Raw genomic sequence first — 24408 nt, 5'->3', positions numbered from 1 at the left:
GTGAGTAGACATATAGAAATTAGATTTTAGCAAATGAGAGTACTGCTGAAAATTACCTACAAAATGGTTAACAGAAGCATTTAGCAACATTTCCTACAGGTTATTTTAACTTGAAAACTACTGTTGATTTAAAGTTGTGAGTAAGCTCACAATAGCTCACTTTTATCATAAGCTTTCATATCAGAAACTCATTTACCAAATTTGGTAATATAATTAATTCCTTCTTCAATAATGCAAGGATTTAGAAGGAAGTGAACTGTCTACATATTAGAAAACAGCTTACATGCAGAACTAAGCCCCATGACAAGGACAGCACCAGGCTCGGGCATCTGACTCCTGGCCTACCAGCTAGCTGTGCACACTCGGCTGAGTTACACAACCTCCGTGTTTCAGTTTTTCCATCTTTAACACGAAATTAGAAATACCTACCTCATAGGAGTGTTGTGAGGAACTATGAAGTTAAATTAGGAAAAGAGCCTTTTGAACAGATTAGCGTATCAAAAGTGCTTTAAAAAGTTAGGGATTATTATCAGTGTTTTCTCCTATAGCACCTTATCTATATCAGTGACAAATAAGCAATGAAATATTAAGTTTGTAGTAGATAAAATATATTTTATTAAATATAAAATATATTGCAATTATATATTTAATAACTATTATCAAAACAGTTTAAATCATTATCTCACTAGCTTTTTTGGTCTTTTATGCAAAGCAACAAAAATTATGTCATTTATGATCTTCTTACAAAGTATTATAAAATAAAACCTGTTAGGACCTTTTGCAAGGGATAGCACATGTACCTGAAATCAGAACTGAAAAGTACTTTTATCCCCATCTCTCAATCAGTGGTTACATCTGATTCCTTTAGAATGGACTCTGGAGCCTGATGCTTGGGAAGAGTAGCACTTGTGTACAAACTGTCCACAATGGACTGACAGTACTCCATTAACTTAACGTCGCTTTTAAAAACATGACAAAAAGTCGAAGTGCAGCCTTATGATGCTAACCCTACCCTTAAGCATCTCTACTAGCAAGCTCTCCAAGGCTCCCTCCCGCCTCCTCACACACATGTAGCTAACGGTTTACGTCCGACTGAAGGTGGTGCTGCAATGGAGGAGCTATGGGCACACAGAATTGCCAGTTCTCCATTTCCCAGCAGCCCCAAATTAACTAGCATGACTTTAACAAAATATTTTTCTGACTTTAAAAGACAGGAAAGCACAAAGGTTTGCTTTCCCTAAAGTCAACAAATTAATTTTTATAGATAGGAAACTCAGTTAACAAGGAGAGCACAGCAGTTCTTCAGAGGGACCTCAAGGGGTGTGAGGACGGGGCGCTAGCCTTCCACTTACTGCTGGGAGTGCTCTCCTACTGCTGTACAGCCCAAGCCCAAGCCGTCGGCAAACAGTGCATTTGCCCCTATTCTGTTTTGAATACCATTGGCCATAGTTAATTGGGTAAAAATACTTCATTTTGTATTATTATTACTATTTTCTTTTGAGACAGGGTCTCTCTACATGGTTCTGGCTGTCCTGAAACTCACTATGTAGACCAGGGTAGCCTTGAGCTCACACTGATCCTCCGGCCTTTGCCTCTCAAGTGCTAAGCTTAAAGGTGTATGCCACCATGCCTGGCCTCCATTTTGTATTTAAATAAAACTAATTTTAGTTTGGTTGCATAAAATACTTCTTTTATGCAGAAAGCTACATAAGACTTGTCTCTTGTATCACTTTAATGTTATGATTGCAAATGGGTCCTCACCTATCCTACATATACAACTGTGAAGATTCAGTGGACATGCAGCTGATAAAAGAGCAAAGAACTTGTGTCCAAATCCTGCTCTTGAGTCTCCTGAGACACAAGATCTGGTTAAGTCACTCCCTCTTTACTTTCAATTTATGCATCTGCCCTACCTAATTCAGAAGGCTTTAGTGCGGATGGACGGTGGAAACCATATGACAGTGTATACAGCACAAAAACTCACAAGCCACATGATTACTACTCTTTCTATCACCTTTTTAGGTCTTCTAACTGTGTGCACACTAGAACCCTGTGCTGTGCGTGCACACTAGAACCCTGTGCTGTGTGTACTGGGGGAACCCTGTGCTTTGTGTACTGGAGGAACCCTGTGCTGTGTGTACTGGAGGAACCCTGTGCTGTGTGTGCACTGGGGGAACCCTGTGCTGTGTGTGCACTGGGGGAACCCTGTGCTGTGTGTGTACTGGAGGAACCCTGTGCTGTGTGTACTGGGGGAACCCTATGCTGTGTGTACTGGAGGAAGCCTGTGCTGTGTGTACTGGAGGAAGCCTGTGCTGTGTGTACTGGAAGAATCCTGTGCTGTGTGTACTGGAGGAAGCCTGTGCTGTGTGTACTGGAGGAAGCCTGTGCTGTGTGTACTGGAGGAATCCTATGCTGTGTGTACTGGAGGAAGCCTGTGCTGTGTGTACTGGAGGAAGCGTATGCTGAATTGATCTTGTCTGAAACTTCTTCCCATAAACAAGTTAATTTTAGGCAGAGAAAGGGAAGCTTTGCTAACCTCACTGCTCTGATTCAGCTCAGGCCAAGTCTGGTTCAGCGATGGCATCGATGGTGACTTGCTTGGAGGTGCTTCTGCAGGAGAGCCTGAATAACCTACCTCACCCGGCTGGTCCCCAACATCTGCAATTTAGATACAAAAAATTCTCATCAACAACATATTTTAGTTTGGATGATTTATGAGTAGCTAACAGATAATTTTGTATAAGTGGTAATTTATACTCTCATTTTCCTTTCCCAAAGCAGATACTTCAGCAGACAATACTTACATTATTTATAATCTATGTGACATCATGGCTTCCTAACTTTCCATGAAAAGTCAAATTAGAAACAAACAGAAAAAACAATGTTAGACAGATAACAACGCAGAAGACTGTGGACTGTTCTGACAGCAGGGAAGTCCTGTCAGCTTCCCACCCCTGTAACACATCTCAGACAGGAGAATGAAAGATCCCAAGTTCTGCTCTGGTGAGTTTGGGATACTCTAATCCCCAGGGGAGCATTGCCCTGTGTGTCTGCAGTCAAGGCTTATGATGTCCCATATAAATAAACATTAAGTCAGCTTTCCTCAACACAAATGCTTTCAAATAAACAAAATTCCTCCGTCTTCCCGTGGAATCATTTTGAAAACTACTGATTTGCTAACATCTTCTCTACAAACCTTGCTGTTACCATAAAACTATAGCCCAAAAGGACACCTATCTATGAGACAACAGTGAGTAAGTGAGACAAGTAGGTGAAATGTAGGGCTTTGTATTTTTGTATTTATTTTAGTTATTAATTAATTAATTTTTGCCTGGCCTCAAACCCAGGGCTGTGTGTGTAGACACATGCTCTTCCTATCACTGAGCTATAGCTGGGCCTGTGAAACCTAGCTAGGCTTTTTCCATTTCAAAATGCACACTGATGTATCTAGACTGAAGTGAGAGAAAAATCTATGCTAAGATTTCAAAATAGTCTTTAAGCATGTTAAGATGCCATATTTTACTTTGAATTTGACTTAAGTCTTAAAGTATCTCTTAAAATTATACTTTAAACAGAAGGAATTTCATTGACAACTAAATCTCAATTTTCTAAGTTTTACAGAGCTTTGAATGTAACCCCTATCAACAGGGACTACATAATGAAATATGATTCTACCATCTGTTCATTTGATCATTGGAGAATTGAAGAAAACTGCTCTTGAGTTTTTCCATCAAAATGAAAGACACTTGTGTGGGAGAATTGTCTGTATTCTGTCAATCATGTTTTAATTAAATGCTGATTGGCTAGGCAGGAAGTATAGGCGGGAAAACCAGATAGGAAGTAGAAATGATGCAATGAGAACAGGAGAATTCTGGGAAGGAGGAAGTTGATTCCCCCGAGTCCTGTGCAGACCACCGAGGAAGCAGGATGTGACCTGCCAGCTGAAAAAGGTACATGGCAAAAATAGATCAGAATAATGGGTTAATATAAACTACAAGAGCTAATAAGTAGCCTGAGCTAATGGGCCAATCAGCTTTATAACTTATGGAGATCTCTGTGTGATTTTCTTTGGGGCTTGCCAGCTGTGGGGTATCGGGTGGGACAGAAACCCCAACAAGCAGGCTCCGTTCGTGTTACAAACTTGTTAACAAATGCTGGCATCTGGATTTCTAAATAGACAGCTACAAAATAAAACCTAGCAAGGTACAGTCCTCAACTTTCCACTCTAGTCAGAAGCCTTTCAGTCTCTGTGCCCAACACAGTATCTAATACATAGATGCAAATAAATATGAGTTAAGGTTGCATTTTGTGTTGTTTGCTTCCATTTTCTCAGAATCACTGATGGCTGCAGTTTAAAGTTCCTCTTCTTCCGTTCTGTCAGGGGCTCTCCCATGTCCCATTCACTCACCCTGAGAGTCTCCTTTAATATGCCACACTCAGGCTCTACTTTGCAGCCCAGCAACTGTGACTCTCCACTACAAGATCACGTGCTGTTTCTACCCTCTCAGTCCTAGATGCTCCACGAGCAGTGTCAGGGCGGTCCAGAACCAGCACAAGTGGGAGAGCATCAGACACCGCTCTGTAGTCTTAGTAAGCTAGCACAAAACTCTAAGTGTGAGCAGCAAGTTTAGGTTTTTGTGGGAACAAATATGATGGATCCCTTCACACTCCCTCATGACAATAAAGAAAAAGTAGCCTAAGGAGGAAGATGCTGACTGTACATATGACAGTAACCAAAAGCAATGGTCCAGCTGAACGGTTAAGAAGGGTCTTGAGGAGACTCTTCTGAGAAGCTATTGGCAATTGATGACTACTGGGAAAGGAAGGGTCAGTGTTCTTCAGGGATGCAGCCCGAGAGGCTGCCCATGCTCCAGCAGATGGCCCTACACGCATGCACATACAAGTAGCACTAAGTAGACCTGAAACTGTGAGGGAGAAGTAGGGATAGGAACTGGAGGGGATGAAATGGGGGTGGATTCAATCAAGACACATAATATACATTATGTGAAATTCTCAAAAAATAAAAAAAAGACCTCATAATAAAGGGAGGGAAAATCAATTAAAAAATAGTACTGCCTACAGGAAGGTTAATTTCTAAATGAACCAATTTAGAGTCAGACTCTTATCATAATCAACATCATCTTAGCGCAACCCAGGTACGACTTTCTAAGTCTCTTTTCTTGGAATGTCATGTTCCCATCAATTCAGGCCCATGTGCACCCCACTCTCACTTTAGGGTACTTACTGTCTGTGATTGATTCTGAGAACTCAGCTGACCCAGCACAAAGCTACAGTGGATCTAGCCCCTCTTGAAGTCAAAAATGAGAAAGCTAATTACCCAAATAATTATATCAGCACTTATTTTCCTAGAAAACTATGGGCCATGGGCTCCTTCTTGGACAACTCCACAAATGCTTCAAGGGTCTAAACCTCAGAATTATTTGTGTAACGACATTAAGTTGCACTGTGTTGACACTGGGCCCCAAGAGAGCAAGAGCAACAAAATGCAAAGGTGCCTCCTCATTAGCACAAAGCGAGAGAGGGAGCATAAAGTGTGCTTGCTAAGTTACTGTATTCTTCACTCTTTTTACATGGACATGTATTCATTCATACAAGTGAATTTTAATAAGAACAAATAAATGGTATTAAGTTTGTTACTGTTAATAAAAAGTTCATTCGCATGCAAGTGAATTTTAATATGAATAAATGGTAAATGAGTAAAAATCTCACTGAAAATGTTAATAGCGAAGAAGTGTGGATTAATTTTATTGAATTTTAGAGCTAAAACCATACCCTGTTAATACTCTGCATGGCAAAGTGGGGAGTACACAAAGCATGTCTATTGCATATCAAAGTACACTGACTGAGCCAGGGAAGCGCATGGGACGCAACTGACAGCAGAATGGATGACATTTTCACAGAACACTGTCGTTCTTCCTTTTTTGGAATGAACTGCTGACAAATCATAACTCTTTAGACCTCATTAAGCAGGCATGTTTTTTAAAATCAACTTTCAAGCAAACACTACAATTCTGAGAACTATGCACACATGTCCGTAAGCTTTGGGACTTCCCAGAACTTACCGACTTCTCTAACAAGAAGCTGTGATATTAACATATACGTTTTCTGATACAGTGAATATCCCAAATTCTGAAAGCTCTGTGTGACTCAATGAAGTGGACTGTTACAAGTAACCGTTATATTGTATACAAAATCATGTATCCATAAAGGGCTTGCTCAAATACAAGAAAGACAAATGGTCTGTAATGTTATGATGCAAAACAAAATTTTAATTTCAGCTTTCACAATTCAACTAACTTTTAAGCAACTACATCTGGGTTTAGTATGGTGCAAAGATTATCCACAATACCTGGAAAAATTACACAGTAGTCTCTCCATCTGCTATGTAAGACTAGATTTTCTGTGTGCTTTGTGACTTGTCAAACTTTGTTTATTTGTCCCGATAAGCCAGACAGTAAATATCTGCAACTCTGTAGGCCATTATTGCAACTACTCAATTCTGCCACTATACTACAGTGGCTACCACAGGCAATCTGTAAGAAAACAGGCTGGCTATATGACCCAATTCAGTTTTATTGATAAGCATTAAATTTGAATTTCATTGAATTTTCATGTGTAATAAAATCATCTTCATCTGATTTTCTAATGATAAAAATACACTAGAGTTTAGAGCCATAACAGTTTGTAGAGATCTTGCTAGAAGTTCTGTGCTCATATCTCAGTCCTGCATAAACCAACTGGGTGTGGTGGCACGTGCCTACATCTTAGTAGACAGGAGGTGGAGGCAGGTGGACCAGAAGTTTAAAATTAATCTTCTACTACACAATTAGTTAGAGCCTAGCTTGGGATATTTAAGACTCTGCCTTTAAAAATCAAATCAAACCAAACAAAAACAAAAACTACCCTGGGCTAGGAGTGCCCTGCCCTGAGTGGTAGAGCACTTGCTAGCATGAGTAAACCATCAGGCTTTATCCCCGGCACCATTTGAAATAACAACAACCACCAAACACACACAGAGCATTCTTCTTGGTTTGTAGACCATTAATTCAGAGTCAGGCAGCAAACTGAACTTGATTTGTGGGGTTTAGCCTTTTGGACTCCAAATTTACCTTGAATAAATAATAAATCCAACAGACTGAATGAAGAAAGCAATCCAACAAGCTGGCTGACACCCACTGTCAGTTATTACAGAAATTTGCAAGAGGAACAACAATGATACCTTTTTCATAAATGCCATATTTTGGAAAGTATTTTCATAAAATATGTATGTTAACATGTAAAGTTTATTGGTGTTATTTTTAAATAAAGTCACAAGTATTTTTTAAAACATGGGTCCCGGGGAAGAAACAAAGGAAAAATAAATTATTATTATTATTATTAAGTAATTATTTAATTCACATAATAAAAGCTCTTGAAGTCCATAGTTTTTGAGAATATTCAAAGGTTTTAAGATAAGTAAGTTGAAAAGGTGCTGTCTGAGGAAACCAAAAAATTATTGCGGGATAAACAGGCAAAACTGTCCCCTTGCTTCTTCCCCATGCTATTCACAGAACAACAAATGACATAAGAAATAAAGTTTTGGAAACCTTCAAGTGTCTGAGAAGGTCTGGAAATCAACAGCACCTCCTTCAACTCTGGTCCCTGTGATACTCAGTGCACAGTGTCCTGCCCATCCACAATGTCACACCTCAAGACTCCAGCCTTCTAGAGAAAGGAGGGTTATTTTACTCTTACCTGCCAGAGTATTCCAGCAAGAGAGTGAAATACTGTCAACCTGCCTCTCTCCTGAAAGTTCTATGCCCCCAACAGTATCACAGTTGCTGTAGGTGGAAACAACTGGGGGGAAGTTCAATAATGAATTTTCAAAACAAAGATAAAGCTGGGTGGGGTGCATGTCTTTAGTCCCAGCATTTGGGAAGCAGAGGCAGGAGGATTTCTGAGTTCAAGGCCAGCCTAGTCTACAAGAGCAAGTTCCAGACAGAACAGGTTCCAAAACTACAGAGAAACCCTGTCTCGAAAAAAAATAAAACAAAGATAAATGTTTAAGCATGCTCACTGTAATGTTGCTTTAAATGCAAAATGAAAAGAAATATAAAAATTCATCAATAGGAAACTGGTAAAAGTACATCCATATATTATGGATGTATGTTCTATGAAAAAGAATCTGCTAGCTAGCACTGCATGTCATGAAGTGCCAAGGTGTCTGTCTGATATTTAAGGGGAAAACTGGGGATATATTGTATGATTGGATTTGTGTACAAACTGATCTCTCAGTCTGTATGCCATTATGTTAAAAATTCTGGAAGAATACAAAAAGAAACAATGCTTAATTTGGTCAATATAATCTCAAGTTTGAATTTATATGGACTTTTAGTGAACTATTCATGAAATGTTCAGTACCTTCTCTTCCTGATTTTAAAAAGAATTCACAAAGGAAGTCCTAGTTAAGAGTCCAGGGGCTTTATGCCATACACGAGAACAACAGAGAAGCACACACCCATTTCTACAACACGCAGCAATGATGGTGGAGGTCACCCCTTTCTCTTTTTTCGGCATCATATGAGCAGTGTGTTGTGGAGTCAGAGTACAGTTGGAATCCACTTGCTCTGAAACAGTCATTTAAAAAATATGACCACTGACTTACATATTCAATTTGTGATCCGCTAGGCACTGACATATAACCAACAAGAAGCTTCTAGTCAAATGCTTTGAGAGGCACAGACGTGTCAAATAACCTCAAAAGCATGTAAAATTCCAACTGCCTAGCCAAAATAAGTCACTGGACTGACTACCATAATCATGCTGGCTTTATTGTGGAAATGCAGGGTTCATCCAACATACATAAGTAAATAAATACAGAAAATCATATAAATGACTTAAGACAAAAATCACATGATTATCAATAGATGCAGAAAAGGCCTTTGACAAAATCCAACATGTTTTCATGATGAAGTTCTAGAGAAAGTAGGTCTAAAGGGAACATACCTCAACCTAATAAAGACTCCATATGAGAACTCCAGAGCCAACATTATCTTAAATGGAGAAAAACTTGAAGCAATCCTATTAAGGAATAAGAAAGGACTATCCCTCTCCTTTTCAATAGTCCTGGAAGCACTAGCTGAAGCCATAAGGAAAGAGAAGGAAATTAAAGGGATCTAAACAGGAAAATAACTCATCAAATTATCCTCATCTGCAGATGATATACCATACATAAGAGATTCCAAAACTTACACCAGAAAAACTTGTTCAGCAAAATAGCAGCGCAAAAAAAATCAGTAGTCTTTTTATACATCAACAACAAACACTGAGAAAGAGAATGGACACACACTCATTTACAACAGCATCAAAGCAGTAAACTACTGTGGAGTATACAGCTAACCAAGAAGAGGAAAGCACTCTACAATAAAAACTTCCTTCCTGAAGAAAAAGATTGAGAAAGACACTAAAAACAGGAAAGACTCCTCATATTCATGGGTCAGTAGAACTAACAGTGTGAGAATGACCATCCTACCAAATGCAATTTACAGATTTAATGTAACTGCAACCAAAATATCAGAGAATTCATTTAAAAAGAAAAAAAATCAAAAAATTTTTAAGGAATCAGAGAAGACTGGGTTCGAATTTGCCCCAGGGAACAGCTGTCTGGAGGAAAGTGACTGCCTATATGATTGTTTCTGTGTGACAGATACGAAAGGCAGACCACGGACATATGCCCCTACGTTAACACATGGCTACTAAAGCGTTAAATTCTGCTTTACTTCCCCTCTTTAAAGTATGACCTTTCGTCGGCATACCTGAAAGAAAGTTTGGACAAGAGCACTGAAGACAATCAACAGCTTTACAATTGGGTTCACTGGGAATTTGACAGCCCAATGTCTTTCCTTCACTCAGAAGAAAATGATATTCAACAATTATAGTCTCTCTCCTTTTGAAGATACCAATAAATAGGCATCTACTTTTTCTGCTATTTGTTAATGATTACATATATATCATAATACATAATAGTATTAATCTAAGATCTAATTCAAAATTTCCAGATTTCTTAAGTCTTCAAAATAACCCATTATGTTTATTAATTACGGTAAAAGCCTGGTGAGACGGACTGACTGGGAAAGCTCACGGCGCTCACCATTCCTTCCTTTAGACAGTGCCCATGTAGTTAGAAACCGTGAAAAGCAAGCAGCAGTGCGCAAACCTCCTCCAGTCTTATCCTCCCATGGGCACAAAGACAGCTTTTCTGTTTACTTTTCTCACTTTACCTTGGGACACGGTCTAATCCTGGAGCCCGAGCTGGCTGGGAATCCAAGTGTGACACACCATGTCCAGCCTTCTGGACCTCTATTAAAGCTGAATACCTAATAATCCAAATTCAGTCTATCCATTGCAGCCTGACAAATCGTGCACTTTTATTTACTTCTTTTTTTTTAAAAAAACCAGGGTCTCAGTATGAATCTCTAGCCAGCCTGGAATTTGATATGTAGACCACGCTGGCCTCAAACTCAAGAGATCTGCCTCTACTGGGATTAAGGTTGTATACCACTATGCTTACCAAATGTGTGCTCTTGATAAAAACGTTTACACTATTAAACTTCATTTTAACATCTATCTTAATTTCCTTTTCAAAATGAAGTATTAGGTTCATCTAAGGTTCATCTTAATCTGAGTCATGACCCTTGACAAAACTCTTATCTCCAAAATTATTCACGTTACAGTTCATAACAGTAGCAAAATTATAGTTACTAAGTAGCAACGAAAATAATTTTATGGTTGGTGGCCAGCACAGCATGAGGAGCTGTATTTATTTAAGGATCTCAGCACTAGGAAGGCAAGAACCACTGACTAAGCAGTTCTCTGTGGCTGCCAGTCTCTCTCACCTGCTGAATCTTCCAAATCAATCAGCTTGGGCATCAGGCTTTCAGGGAGTTTTTCTGGTAAGTCATAGCCATTCTTCCTAGCAACCACCAGATGAAAAGCAGCACAAAACTCATCCAGTGTCAAGGCGCCATCTTTATCGAAGTCTGAGAGTTCCCTGAAAGACAAGCCCGTTATCACCACACTTTGCTTTGGAGCCCCTCATTTATTGAAAAAAAAAAAAAAAAAAAAAAGTAGACAAAAATTTCTCCCACAAGGAAGTAAAAAAATAAAATTAAAAAAATTCCCATATGCGCAAAGAGGTGTAAGAAAGCAAATAACAAACTGTAGTACTGCAGCACAGAACCAAGCAATCGGCATCTGAGTGCTCACAGTGTGATCCCGTCAACGTGCCTGCATGCTCGGCATTCTCAGAGTACAAGAGGAAAAATGGTCTCCAAAATTAAAGTCACAAAAATATTACCTTTAACTCCCAATGCACTTTAGTAAGAGTTTAGTTCAGTGAGGTACATAAAATAAACTCCAAGAAATTATTTAAAATTCTGTTTTTATTATCAAAGTACAATAGTTTTACACTTTAAGGAAACAGGTTGGTTAAAGTTTAATAGAAAAATATGACCTCTGCTCTGCTGTCTTTGCCCCCTACATTGAACTCACGTGCACTGCTCTATTTTTTGAGACAAAGTCTCACTATATAGCTCAAGCTGACCTTAAACTCACAACCCATCCATCTCTGCCTCTCAAAAGCTATGATTACAAAGCCTGTACCACTATGCCTGGTCTCAGGGAGGAATAATGATATAAAATCATGTTTATCTGGTTATTCAATTTTTAAAAGTAATTTGAGGTTATAATTTATGCTCTAAGGACTAATTCCAATTATGTGGCGGCTATCTTGAGAGTCTTAATCTATGTATAACACGAGAGCTAAGCACTATTCCTATGCTTTTGGCTAGATATAAACTTCATAAACACCAGGAAAAATCGACAGGCGTGATAGCAGCCTTTTCTGCACGTACAGTAGCATCAGTGGGCAGTCAACACAGCTTTAGTTCTAAGTCACAAGAACGTCTTTAACTAGCCTTGTTTATTTCTCTCCTAGAAAGAGAGGCTCACTGGCCTCAGACACACTGTGTTCCCCACCAGTACCTAAGGCGGTCTAGTCCTAGTCTTAAGGCGCTAGAAATTCTTTGGAAACAACCCACATGAACTAATAGATTACACTTACCAAATATGAGAAAGTTCAAGAATAGGAAGTTTTGATTTTGTAAAAAATTCTTTAGCTGCAGATCCTGAAATATTAAAAGTTTTATTTAATGTTATTCTGAACACAGACGCAAGAAGAGAAGGTAACAGTCTTAGACTGGGAAAAGGTAACATTATAATGTGAAAATGTCATGTTTTGTTTCCCAGTAACTATAAAGTCCTTTTGGACAAATAATGTGAGCAATAATTAAAATCTAGGATCAACAAAACAATGTCTGAGACAATGAAACGGAGACTTTGTTCTGGCCCACCTAGAAGAACTGTTGTCCGCGACTCACCTGGAATAAATCCGTTCAGATCAGGCTGAATGGTTGTAAACTGATTTACATAATACTGTCTCTGTTCGTCTGTTATTTTCCAGGGGTCGTCACAACTACTGGATTGCCTACGAATCTCATTGGCAGTAGTAGCTGAGGCTACAGTTCGTACTGTTGTCTGGTCCTGCAATGAAACATTGTTTCCTCAGTACAGCATCTATCTAAATGCTTACAAGGACCAAGATTGCTAGGTGCTTTCCCGTGAAAGTAAAATTTACCTTTTTGGGGATATTTAAAAGATAAGAAGTCATCAGCAAACCACATAATGTTATGGTCGGGTTACTGGATATGTTTTCGCACAGTGAGTATATAAACATGTAGGATGATAGCATTTATGTAAGCAACAGAAAGTTATGAAAAATGTGCTAAGAAAGCCAAGCGAAGATATTCCCAGATGTAGAAATCTTTTAAAACTTCACTAGGGAATTAGAAACAGAAATAAAACCAGCCAGAACTTAGTGAGACACTCTGTGGGTAACAGACTTGAAGAAATAGCACAGAGCAGAGCTCTCATTTTTTTTTTTTAAGTAAAAGTGAACTTGCATTTGTAAAATCTGCAATAGCAAAATATAAAAACAATGACTGCAGCGACTTTAGAATGAAGCAAATAAAAATGCAATTCCAATAAAATGTCACACCTGGACAGAAGCAGGATGCATGGTTAAAAGAGTACTGGTTGGTGGAGTATCTGCAAAACTGACCCAGTTTTCTTGAGGTGGAGGGGGGGAATGCCCAGACCACACCGCATCACCAGCAGAAGAGCCTAAAAGGAGAACGGACCACGCTGACTCGTGTTTAAAGAGACAAGAAGTTATACCAGGTTGACTCACACATCACAATGGACTATTGTGTATGCGCTGTGATAGTCTCCCTCTTTATCATTGTAAAGAAATGGAATCCTTGCTGTTCAATTAAAAATGTTTCATTTAAAGCTTTTTAGTTATTTTGTGTTTTCCTTGTCAATATTAAAATCCCTATACATCCAAGATTGTAGGAAATAATTATTCATTGTACCACCAGGCTACCTGGCACCCATAATCTTTTGCCTAAGTATCACAGATGTAACTACTACTTTCCAAAGCAGTTTGCATCTACCTACAAACTTCATAATTGGTTTTGCTTTTATTTACCTTAATTTATAAGGAAAAATGATTTGGGGATAATTCTTAGAGAAACGCTATTGATTTCCTTTAATTTACAAAATTAAAAACAGTATTTCTAAAGAATTTCAAAATACCTGGTTGTGCGTCACCAAAAGGTGACCAGAACGGCCCAGGTCCTGTGAGAGGTCTCTCACTATTTCCCCCACTGGGATGACGGTTATGTTTCCTCCAAGTGTGTGGAGAAGTTGGTGGGGATTGCTGGGGTGAAACTACTGGAGATGCAGGTTCCTAGGGAAAAATGTTCTTTAAAAATTTTCATTTTGCGGTGACATTTTAATTAACAAATACAAACAGGTGTTTGTAAGTAACCCCCTCCCAGGACCCTGTCTGAAGACATTTCCAAGCGTGTGCCTACCTGCTGATCTGCAGATGGACGAGGCTGAACCGCATCATGGCTTCCAGGCCCCTTCTTAACTTGTCCCCTGCCAGGAGGAGGAGGAATCACACCAGAGTAAGAGCCCTGGCTTTCAGAGTCCGAAGAGTAGGAGACTGCGTGGCGAGATTCTTGTTCATTCTTTGAAGCCACAAATCGTGGAAGAGGAAGATCTTTTACTGTTAACCACAAAAATGATGACATGTTCAGTACTTCTTACCTGAAATACTTGGGAACAAAAGTGTTCACATTTCAGAGTTTATGGAAAGTCTGCTTATTTGTATGGTTTTAAGCTGGCATCTCATAAAAACCCCAATCAGAGATGGTATAAACCTTTTGAATTTTAAATTTTCTCATAAGGTATGTTCAACCTGTATTATTTCAAATAGAAAGGACACCCATATGAAAAGATGAAATAGGAGGTGAACTAGATATTAACTATCACTATTAAATTTAGACCATTCTCTTTCTTGGGACAATTTAGGAAGAATCTTACCAAAGACATGATAAAACAAAAATATTCTTTGATGGGTGGCAAGCAAGAGCTATGTAAATGTCTACGTGTATGTGTGTGTGTGTGTATGTGTGTGTGTGTGTGTGTGTTAACTGCATGGATCTGAGAAGTTCCTACTTACAAAGAACCTGAGGTTCTGAGATTGCTGAGTAGTGACAGGGTCACTCAGGATCACCCAGAACCATAGCCTAGGCTGCTTCTACTTGCACTAGGGGTTTTAAGTAAGATGTCAGAGCCCTGACTGAAGGAAGTCTGAGACTAGCCTAATTTAGAAGGAAACTCCTTGTGTGCCCAGCATGCCCAGCTGAGTATCTACCCAATTTCAGTCTGGCTTATTACTTTCCTATTGCCAATATTCTCCATCAGTTTTTTGCTGGTAGAGACAGGGTTTCTATGGGCAGCCCTGGCTGTCCTGGAACTCATTCTGCAGACCAGGTTGGTCTCAAATTCAGAGATGCTCCTGCCTCTGCCTTCTTAGCACTAGGATTAAAGGTGTGGACCACCACTGCCTTTTATCTGCCAGGGCTCTCCATCAATTTTGGACAGAGAATAAAAAACTGACACTGTGTTTCAGGCTAACCATAACTCACAATTTAGAGCAATACAACCACAGAACCATTTTCAAAGTAAGGTGTACTTTTGGCTAACACAATTAGCCTCATCTCTATTTCATTTTATTGAGACAGGGTCTTACTATGTAGTCTTGGTGGGCTGGAACTTCCTAAGCAGACCAGGCTGGCTTCAAAACCTCAGAGATCTGCCTGCCTCTGCTAGGATTAAAGATGTGTGTCCCTCAAGCTTGGCATGGCTTTGCTTCTCCATAGATCCCCAACCTAAAGGAATAAAACTGCTAAGCCTATCTAGTAAGGATATAAAGAATCCAAAATTCTCTGAGAACTTAAGCTTTCAACAAAAGAGTGGGTGACAAGCCAGGGGATGGACTACAGTGAGAACTTCCAGGTGACAGGAGACTAAGCTAATACTTCACACAGTATCCATTTTATTAGGCCTGTGGGCAAGCACCTGTAATCTTAGCGTACAGGCGTTCCAGGGCCTGAGTTTGAGGCTGGTCCAGGCTACACAGGAAGACTGAAATATCTGAATATTGCAGAAATTCATACTTTCTCATTTTCCCTTTCTCATGAAAAGTATGAAAAATACATTTAGGCATCTCTCTTTATAGAATGTGTATTTTCTTTTATATCAATATGTCTCTAATAAAAGAAAAAATGAATTATCTGAGGCAAACATTGTAAGGTGAGTAAATGAAGTTTCAGTTTATGTTGTAGGAGCTGCGGGCCACTTCCCACCACCTGGCTCCCGGCCACCAGCTAGCTTTACCCGAAATAACAACGCACAAACTGTATTCACTGCTTGGCCCATTAGCTCTAGCCTCTTACTGGCTAACTCTCACATCTCGACTAACCCATTTCTAATAATCTGTGTAGCACCATGAGGCAGTAGCTTACTGAGAAGGATTCTAGCCTACGTCCATCTTGGGCCAGAGCTTCATCGTCTGCCTCACTTCCTCTTCCTCCCAGCATTCTGTTCTGTTTACTCCACCCACCTATGTTCTAACCTATCAGGCCAAGCAGTTTCTTTATTAATTAACCAATGAAAGCAACAGATTAATATATGACACTCCCACATCAAGTTTACTAATACTTTAATATTGTTTCTATTAACTAGAAAGGGTGTTTTTGTAGATTTGTTCTCTTATTCACTCCCATGCGTGTATGAGCACTCATGTGAATACATGTGCACAAGCACCATGCGGGGTGGTCAAAGGACACTTAGTGAAGTCCATTCTTTCCTTCTACCACATGGGCCCAATGGCTTCAAATAGCCTGTCAACACCTTATTAGCGAATAAGCCATCTTGCCAATTCTAACCAGAGCTTGTTCTAAGGTTAAAATGGAACATCTTCCCAAACAAAACACCAGCAAATATAAGATAAGAAGCTGGTCTGAGTGGCTTAGTCCTATAATTCTAGCTACTTAAGACATTGAGACAGGAGAGTAGCAAACTCAAGGCCAGCCTAAGTTACAGAATAAAATCAAGGCCAGGCTGGGAAACTTAGTGAGAACTTGTCTCAAAATAAAATGAGGACTAGGGCCATTGCCCACTGAGAAAACACTTGACTAGCATGGATAAGGCCCTACACTCACCCCCACCCCACACATACATACTAAAAATCACAACAGAAAAGAATAAATAAGGAAGCTACATATAAAGGTCACTATCATTTACTTTTATAAAAGTATTTGCCTAAATTCTTTCTAGGTGAGTCATTTTACCATTGTCATCAAATACATATTGTACAGGAGGCTGGAAGATGGAGGAGGCTGGAGATTGCTTGGCAGTTAAGAGTATTTGTTACTCTTGCAGAAGACCCTGGTTCAATTCCTAGCACCCACATGGTGGCTTACAACTGTCCTTAACTCCAATTCTAGAGGATCCAATGCCCTCTTTCGACCTCCACAGGCACCAGGCACACACGTGTATGGACGTACACGCAGTCCAAACATTCATGCACAGAAATAAAATTAAAACTTAAAAAGAATAGCATTCATTAGGAGGTTAAGCATATTCTTCGGCGTAACACATATAAGATAGATATGTTTTTCTAACGTTCTCACATATCAACAAGTGACAATTAGGTCATGACACTTCAAAGTCACAAGGGCCATTATAATACTAGAAAAACTCGAAGTACATTGACTTTGGCTGCATTTGTAATCAGAAGACTATCTTCATTTTTGTACCTCAAGTATGTCACATTTACCTGTGTTTATACTTTCCACTCTTAATGGGAAACCAGACTGGGCAACAGCTACAAGTTTCAAAGCAATGTAGAACTGACTTCTTCCAAAGTAACCAAGCCTTGTTGCGCCACAAAGCTCCATGATCTACAAGAGAATACAGTATTAACATTGAGATTCTTCATCCAACAATAAATAATTATTCCACTTGCTTCTAATGATCTGAAATATTTTACTATCTCAAGTAACCACCAGTTCCTTCAAGTTTCATGTTCATGTTTAAAAACAACAGGCATTGATTTTATAATATATATAATAATTATAATAAAATTGTGAACAGATTATTTTCCCAGAGCTGGATGTGGGCACTGCAAGCCTGTAGTCCCAGCACTTGAAAGGTGTGGGCAAGAGAACCAAGAGTTAAAGATCCTATTGAGCCGTTCAGTGAATTTCAGGTCAGCCTAGGCTACATGAGTTCCTATCTTAAAGTACCAAAGGAAAATAACTATTTATCCTTCAGAGTTGTGTTTAAAGAAACAGTACACCACCTACACTTTTACCATAAGTAATACAAGATAGGCTAGTATGTGGTCATTTAAAGTTACAGTCATAACAAACCTAACATGAGGGGCAATGCTAAAGATACACGCAAGGGAAAGTCCTGCTACATGGTCTAACTACCTAAGAATGAATCTGAAAACCTGTCAACTGCCAAAGCCTGTCAACTAGTCTGTTAGTTGACATTAACAGTTAATTTTCTTACATTTTTGGTTGTGACCCTAGCCTTTAATGGCTGAGCCATCTCTACAGGATGGGAAAAGATCTTCACCAACCCCACGTAAGACAGAGTCTGATCTCCAAAATATACAAAGAACTCAAGAAATTGGTCATCAAAAAAACACATAACACACACACACAAAAATGGAGTACAGACCTAAACAGAGATCTCTCAACAGAGGAATCTAAAATGGCTGAAAGACACTCAAGGAAATGTTCAACATCCTTAGTCATCAGAGAAATGCAAATAAAAAAAACTCTGAGATTCCATCTTATACCTGTAAGAATGGCCAAGATCAAAAACACTGATGACAACTTATGCTGGAGAGGTTGTGGGGTAAAGGGAACACTCCTGCATTGCTGGTGGGAATGCAAGCTGGTACAGCCCCTTTGGATGTCAGTGTGGCAATTTCTCAGAAAATTAGGACACAACCTTCCTCAAGACCCAGCAATACCACTTTTGGGTATATATCCAAAGGATGTTCAATCGTGCCACAAAGAAATGTGCTTAACTATGTTCATAGCAGCTTTGCCTGTCACAGCCAGAACCTGGAAACAACCTAAATGCCCCTTGACCAAAGAATGGATAAGAAAAATGTGGTATATTTATACACAGCAGAAAAAATAATGACATTTTGAAATTTGCAGGCAAATGGATAGAGTTAGAAAACATTATTCTGAGTGAGGTAACCCAGACCCAGAAAGACAATTATCATATGTATTCACTCATAAGTGGTTTTTAAACATAAAGCAAAGAAAAACAGCCTACAAATCATAATCCCAGAGAACCTAGGCAACAATGAGGACTCTAAGAGAGACATACATGGATCTAATCTACATGGGAATTAGAAAAAGACAAGATCTCCTGAGTAAATTGGGAGCATGGGACCATGGGAGAGTGTTGATGGGAAGGTGAGAGGCAGGGAGGGGAGCAGAGAAAAATGTAGAGCTCAACAGAAATCAATAAAATTTAAAAAGTTAATTTTCCTTTTTCTGATTTTCTTAATTGTATTTAATAGGACCATACTACTTTTCTTTAAAACATGAAAGTGGCCAAGGATCTGAGTTGATGGGAGCAGCTATTCAACTACAGGTAAGGAAATTTCACATTATGAGATGAAATCATGGCTCAAGAAGATGAAGTGGGTCTACCATGCAGACCAAATGAACTCATCTTAAAACAAGCACAAGTATCTTGTCACACCTTCCCCACTAGTACGAACTCCTTTGTGTTTAACCATTTTCTGATACTTGGAACATTCAAAAGAAGGTAAGATGTAGAGACATTGTGCTAGTAAGTCTGAAGAAAGTGTTTACAGAACTGTAAAAAAAAGAGAACTTTTAATATAACCTGATCTACAAACCAAGTTCCAGGATAGCTAGGGCTCTTGCACAGAGAAACCCTGTCTCAGAAAACGAAAACCAAAACAACAAAAAATCATTGATGGGTAAGAAAGATCACAGTAATAACTATTTGTTTACATGAAATGAAAGGGAGAAAAAGTTATGTTTGGTGAGTCATTAACACTGGGGAAAAATTCTTAGTTCTGCCACTAAGGGGCATGCACTCCTGAGGAAATGTAAAATGTGCAAAGGAAATTTAGAGCAGCAGATGAAACCACTAGAAAACTGAAGAAAAATGCAGAATTAACAAAGGAAAACTACACTTGTAGTGTGATTGTTGTCCTAATTCACTTCTTTTCTGACCATCTAAGGCCTCTTTGGAAATCATTACACATCTTAGGTCGCTCTGTTTATAAAGCAAATCATTTAAAATATTCCAGTTAATATCAGATTAAAAAAAAAAAAAAGACCTAAAAAGATCATAGTCATGATCACAGTCTGATGCCAAGGACTATCAGAAGAGAGTTCAAGAAAGCCAGGATCTTAAGGGAGAGGGACAGCAGAACACTGGGACTGGAACAGAAAGGAGTAATGGGGAGGTAGGTTTATGTTTATATAGGGATAGGGGTGGAAGGGGAGGGCAGAAAAGGGTATAACTAATGCTAAGTATATCTGAAAAAGACCTCTAGACACCTACTATTTTTATCTCTCTCTCTCTCTCTCTCTCTCTCTCTCTCTCTCTCTCTCTCACACACACACACACACACACACACACACAGAGTGTGTTTGTGTGATTATTAATCCATATGAAAGATTTTAACTGGAATAACCCTACCAAGAGGATCATATTTGTTCTAGAAGCAAATAAAAAGCTCATTGCCGTGTGTTGATTACCTCTCCTGTAGTTGGTTGTAAGAGGTATCCCAGAGGACCCCCCCGCACCCCCCACACACACAAAAAAAACAATACAGGCTATTGCTTCTGGTTGCCCCAGAACTTGACGGTGAGTCCTACTGCTCAAGACCTTCCCCCCATACAATGGTCACAGGGCAAACAGATCAAGTCAGTGCTGACAGAAAGCTTCCTTCTTGCAGGCTAGCTCTCACAGTGCTGGAAGATGCTATGCAGGGTGGTGGTGGGGAAACTCGTCAACAGTCTTACCCAGGTGTCAATCCTGTGAGTTGTAGTAATGACCACAGTGGCAAGAAATGACCACAGCTTCAACAGCATCATGAACGTTATATATTATGGGGTAACCAACCGCTTGCTGATCAAGGCCCACTCCACAGGAGAAAACACATGCCTGGTACTGTAAATCTGGGCAAGAACCCATGGTTGGGAGCTCACAGGCCCTAGGAATGAATCTATTATTATTGTGTTAAATGTTCATAAGTATTAAAATGCCCTCCAAAATCATACTTTCTACCTGTAGATTAATGCAGCGCTCAGACCTCGAGTTTCTCTGTGCAGTGACAGTCACAACAAGTCAAAAGGTGGAGAATAAGGGAGTGCAGGACATCTATATCAAAGCTCCATGACAGAATAGGGGCAGTATGAGCCAGAGGTCACAGAAGACTGGGGTCAGTCTTCTAGAAATGACAGGACCACCGCCCTCAGCAAACCACAACAGCTGTGGCTGGCAGAACAAGACCAAAGCAGTGAACATCCTAACATGGATTAAGGGGGGGCTCCATGAGCCCCATTCCTAACCGAGGACCTAAGGAGAGCTGATGGCTTCTGAAGGAGGGAGACAGTTTTAAGGGTTCGTATTAGGTTGATCATGCACCATTGGATGGCCCCCATTCAGAAGTAAATGGAAACACAAACTGTATATGATAGGTTATAATGGGGGGGGTGAATTTGGAAGAAATTAAAGGGGAGTTTGCAGTGAAAGACCAAAATACATTGTATGAAATTCTCAATAAAAATATTTATTTTTAAAAAGCTCAAAGTCCCACTTCTGTTCTTGTTTTCTCCACACCTCCCCCCTTCATGGTTTTTTGAGATAGGGTTTCTCTAACAGCCCTAGTTGTCCTAAAACTAGCTCTATTGACCAGGCTGACCTCAAACTCAAGAGATCCTCCTGCCTCTGCCTCCCAAGTGCTATGATTAAAGGCATGCACCACCATGGCCCAGTCTAATTTCTACTTATTAAAGATTACAACTGTTAGCTTCCTATGAACTTCCTAATTTATCCTTTCCTAATTTCCAACAGAGCAGTCTTCATTATTATCTCAGTAAGTTTTATATTACAGTTATTGATCTCCAAACTGTTGTGGAATTAATTCATTAGATGATTATTTACTTAGCACCAATTATGTCTCATTAAAACTACTGAGATTCCAACAGGAACAGAATGACAGGCTAATTATGGAGGAGAGATGAGGGTGTGGTCAGGAGAGAAGATAGAGTATCAGTGAATGAAGCTGAAGACTCAGACAAACGCCACTCGCTACACATCACATACGCTGTTGCCCAGTTTATAGAAAAGCTCTTCTGGTCACAGAATATTATCATTTCCATACAGTTTATCATTTCTTCTGCTTTACAGCTTTGGGGACTGTCATACTGAAATTTTAAGTCTGTCTAAACTAGAATTTGTTTTTTAAATGAAAAGCAAGTCACTCAATCCTCCTTTATAAAACTACCTATTTATTAAAAAACTATCATTTCTGAAGTAACTTGAAAAGCCAAGTAGCATGTACTCTGGACTACATATACATGCTGGCCCTACACTGAGTATTTTAGCTTGAGAAGACAAGAATATCATAGGCTTAGCCAAGTCCTCTGGGTTTTGTTTGTTTGATAATGACATTTATTTTCCTAAAATAAATTTGAAAATCACTTGAGATTTTACTCAGGAAGGCAATATACTATTTATATAGCCTTGTTCCAAACCTGAACGTGACCATTGCTGCTATTGCTCTTCCCTAAGGTTCTGGCCAACATCCTGCCACAGCAGTTTATGCTACTGAACTAGTTCCACTCTTAGGAGATTCTTTGTTTTTTTTTTTTTTTTTGGGGGGGGGGTCCTATTTTTAAATCTATAAATAATAATCTTACCATGTGTATTTGGGGCAGAAAATTAAAAGATTGTGTTTCTTCTCTCATCTATTATACATAATCAGATTTCTTAATATGGAACTGTACCTAGATTCTTAGAATGAGTTCCCTTTATTTGCGATATATTAACTTTCCAAATAATATTTATAAAATTATAATCACAATCTTATACTTAAAAAATGCAATATTTGGGTTTTTCAAGGGGTATATTCCACCTTTATAACTAACATAGCAAGACTTGCTCTTTATGCTCTGTGCTATTTCAAACTGGTCAGTATTAGGTGTGCCATGAAGAGGTAAAGAGTTCACCTATAACTGCAGACAAATTCACATGTGCCCCAGCTGCTTCTGTGTTACTTTAAATAAGTGAGGTTTTTATTTTTAAGCCATTTGATCATTTCCTACAGAATCAATTATGACTTCCAATTTTTGCTATTTAGTAAATTCAGCATCATTCAAGGTAATCTCATTCTTAAAATTTCTTCTCTAGAGTAATTTTAACCAAATACTAATTACACAAATTTGTGGGCAGTTCACTCTTCCTCCAGTGTCTGGTTACACGACCACAAGGAACACTTGGAATGCCTCTTAGGATATACACTCGCAGATATTAGTTATCAAGCTCTCTTGGGAAACCCAAGGGCAGGCAGTGGGTGTTGGTGTACCACTGATAGCTAAACTTTTAAGTTTTATTTTTTTTTTAACACAGTAAAATTTGCATGATCATAGGAAAATAAATAAAAACTAAAAAATTCCAAGTTTCATCAGAACTGACCATTCCTGTCATATATTCTCCCAGTTTTTATTATATGTAAATAAATACACATATAAATAACATGTTTTACACACACATGGTCACAGTGTGTGGCTTTATCATGCATAACTCCAAGGGCCTTTACATCAGGACATAGGTCTCTGTGATGGTGATGTTGAGTGTCAATGTACTACTCTCTAGAATCACTGAGAGACAAGCCACTGGGTCTGCCTTTGAGGGATTATCTAGATTAGGCTAACTGAAGTGGAAAGACCACCCTTGATACAATTAAAATTAAACACACACGAATAAACAATTGAATACTAGTGTTAAAAGTTTTGATTGACTATAATATCCTTCTAAGCAGCCAGAATACTGGTTGTGTGGTCTGGGAGAAGAGAGAGAAAGAAGTCAGTGTTGGCTTCAAAAAAGAGCCAGTAACACAGACTAATCAGTGTAAACGAAGCCTGATGATCTGCGTCGGTCCCAAGGACTTCCACAAGTTATGCTCTGGTCTCCACAGGCTCTGGCATGCGCACATGCACACTCGAACATCAAACAAGTTAAGTGTATAAAGAAAAGTAAAGCATCACTCCTAAGACATCTACATTGGCTTCTCTCTTATAGAAGCTCTGTTCCATATTGTTCACCCGAACGTCACAATGTCGGGGTGGCAAAAGGTAAATAAAATTGACTTTGCTCATTTGAAGGTGGAGACAGAAGATCACTTTCATCCCTCATACAGTACTCGAGCAAGTTATGTGACATTACGTGCATCAGTGTGTGAAATGTGAACTACGGAAGATAATACATTGCCTCATTTGATTGCAGTGGACATGCAAGGATACTGTCCTCAGGATCATCGCTTCTCACTTACAACCCTAGCCACTGTGAACTTCACAGTGGGTATTTCAGAGACTCAGTCTTGAAAACTGCATTTTCCTGAGAGCTCATGGCTTTACTCGCTAACAAACGTGGTTTATTATAATTATGTGTATTCAGGCAATGAACTCGGGGCTTTGTGCACATTAAACACATACTTTATCACCAAGCTATATCCTCAGTTGGATTTTACTATAATTTTTGATGTGAAACCTTTTGAAATATATTTCTATTATCTTTTAAGTATTGTGAACTTGTGGCTTAGGCAACATAACAGTCCACTGTGATATAATAACTATA

At 39.1% G+C, this 24408-nt stretch overlaps 1 protein-coding gene across 6 annotated transcripts in view; it reads right to left on the bottom strand.

Moving 5' to 3' along the window:
• Reps1 (RALBP1 associated Eps domain containing 1) overlaps positions 1–24408 on the bottom strand; it is a 72279-nt gene that overhangs the window by 18455 nt on the left and 29416 nt on the right. For 5 of the 6 annotated variants that reach the window (XM_057761470.1, XM_057761471.1, XM_057761472.1 and 2 more), the window contains exons 2-9: positions 17312–17435; positions 13995–14191; positions 13714–13867; positions 13115–13239; positions 12438–12600; positions 12122–12185; positions 10896–11050; positions 2537–2658 (exon numbers count right to left, since the gene is read on the bottom strand). In XM_057761470.1, coding sequence (XP_057617453.1) covers positions 2537–2658; positions 10896–11050; positions 12122–12185; positions 12438–12600; positions 13115–13239; positions 13714–13867; positions 13995–14191; positions 17312–17435 — 1104 coding nt within the window. The remainder of the gene's footprint in view (positions 1–2536; positions 2659–10895; positions 11051–12121; positions 12186–12437; positions 12601–13114; positions 13240–13713; positions 13868–13994; positions 14192–17311; positions 17436–24408) is intronic. The other variant, XM_057761473.1, reaches the window with a different exon arrangement.

The sequence above is a fragment of the Chionomys nivalis genome, chromosome 2 (assembly GCF_950005125.1).
Source record: "Chionomys nivalis chromosome 2, mChiNiv1.1, whole genome shotgun sequence".
NCBI lineage: Eukaryota > Metazoa > Chordata > Mammalia > Rodentia > Cricetidae > Chionomys > Chionomys nivalis.
The sequence above is the reverse complement of the archived record's forward strand: the minus strand, read 5'-3'. Positions and strand labels throughout refer to the sequence as shown.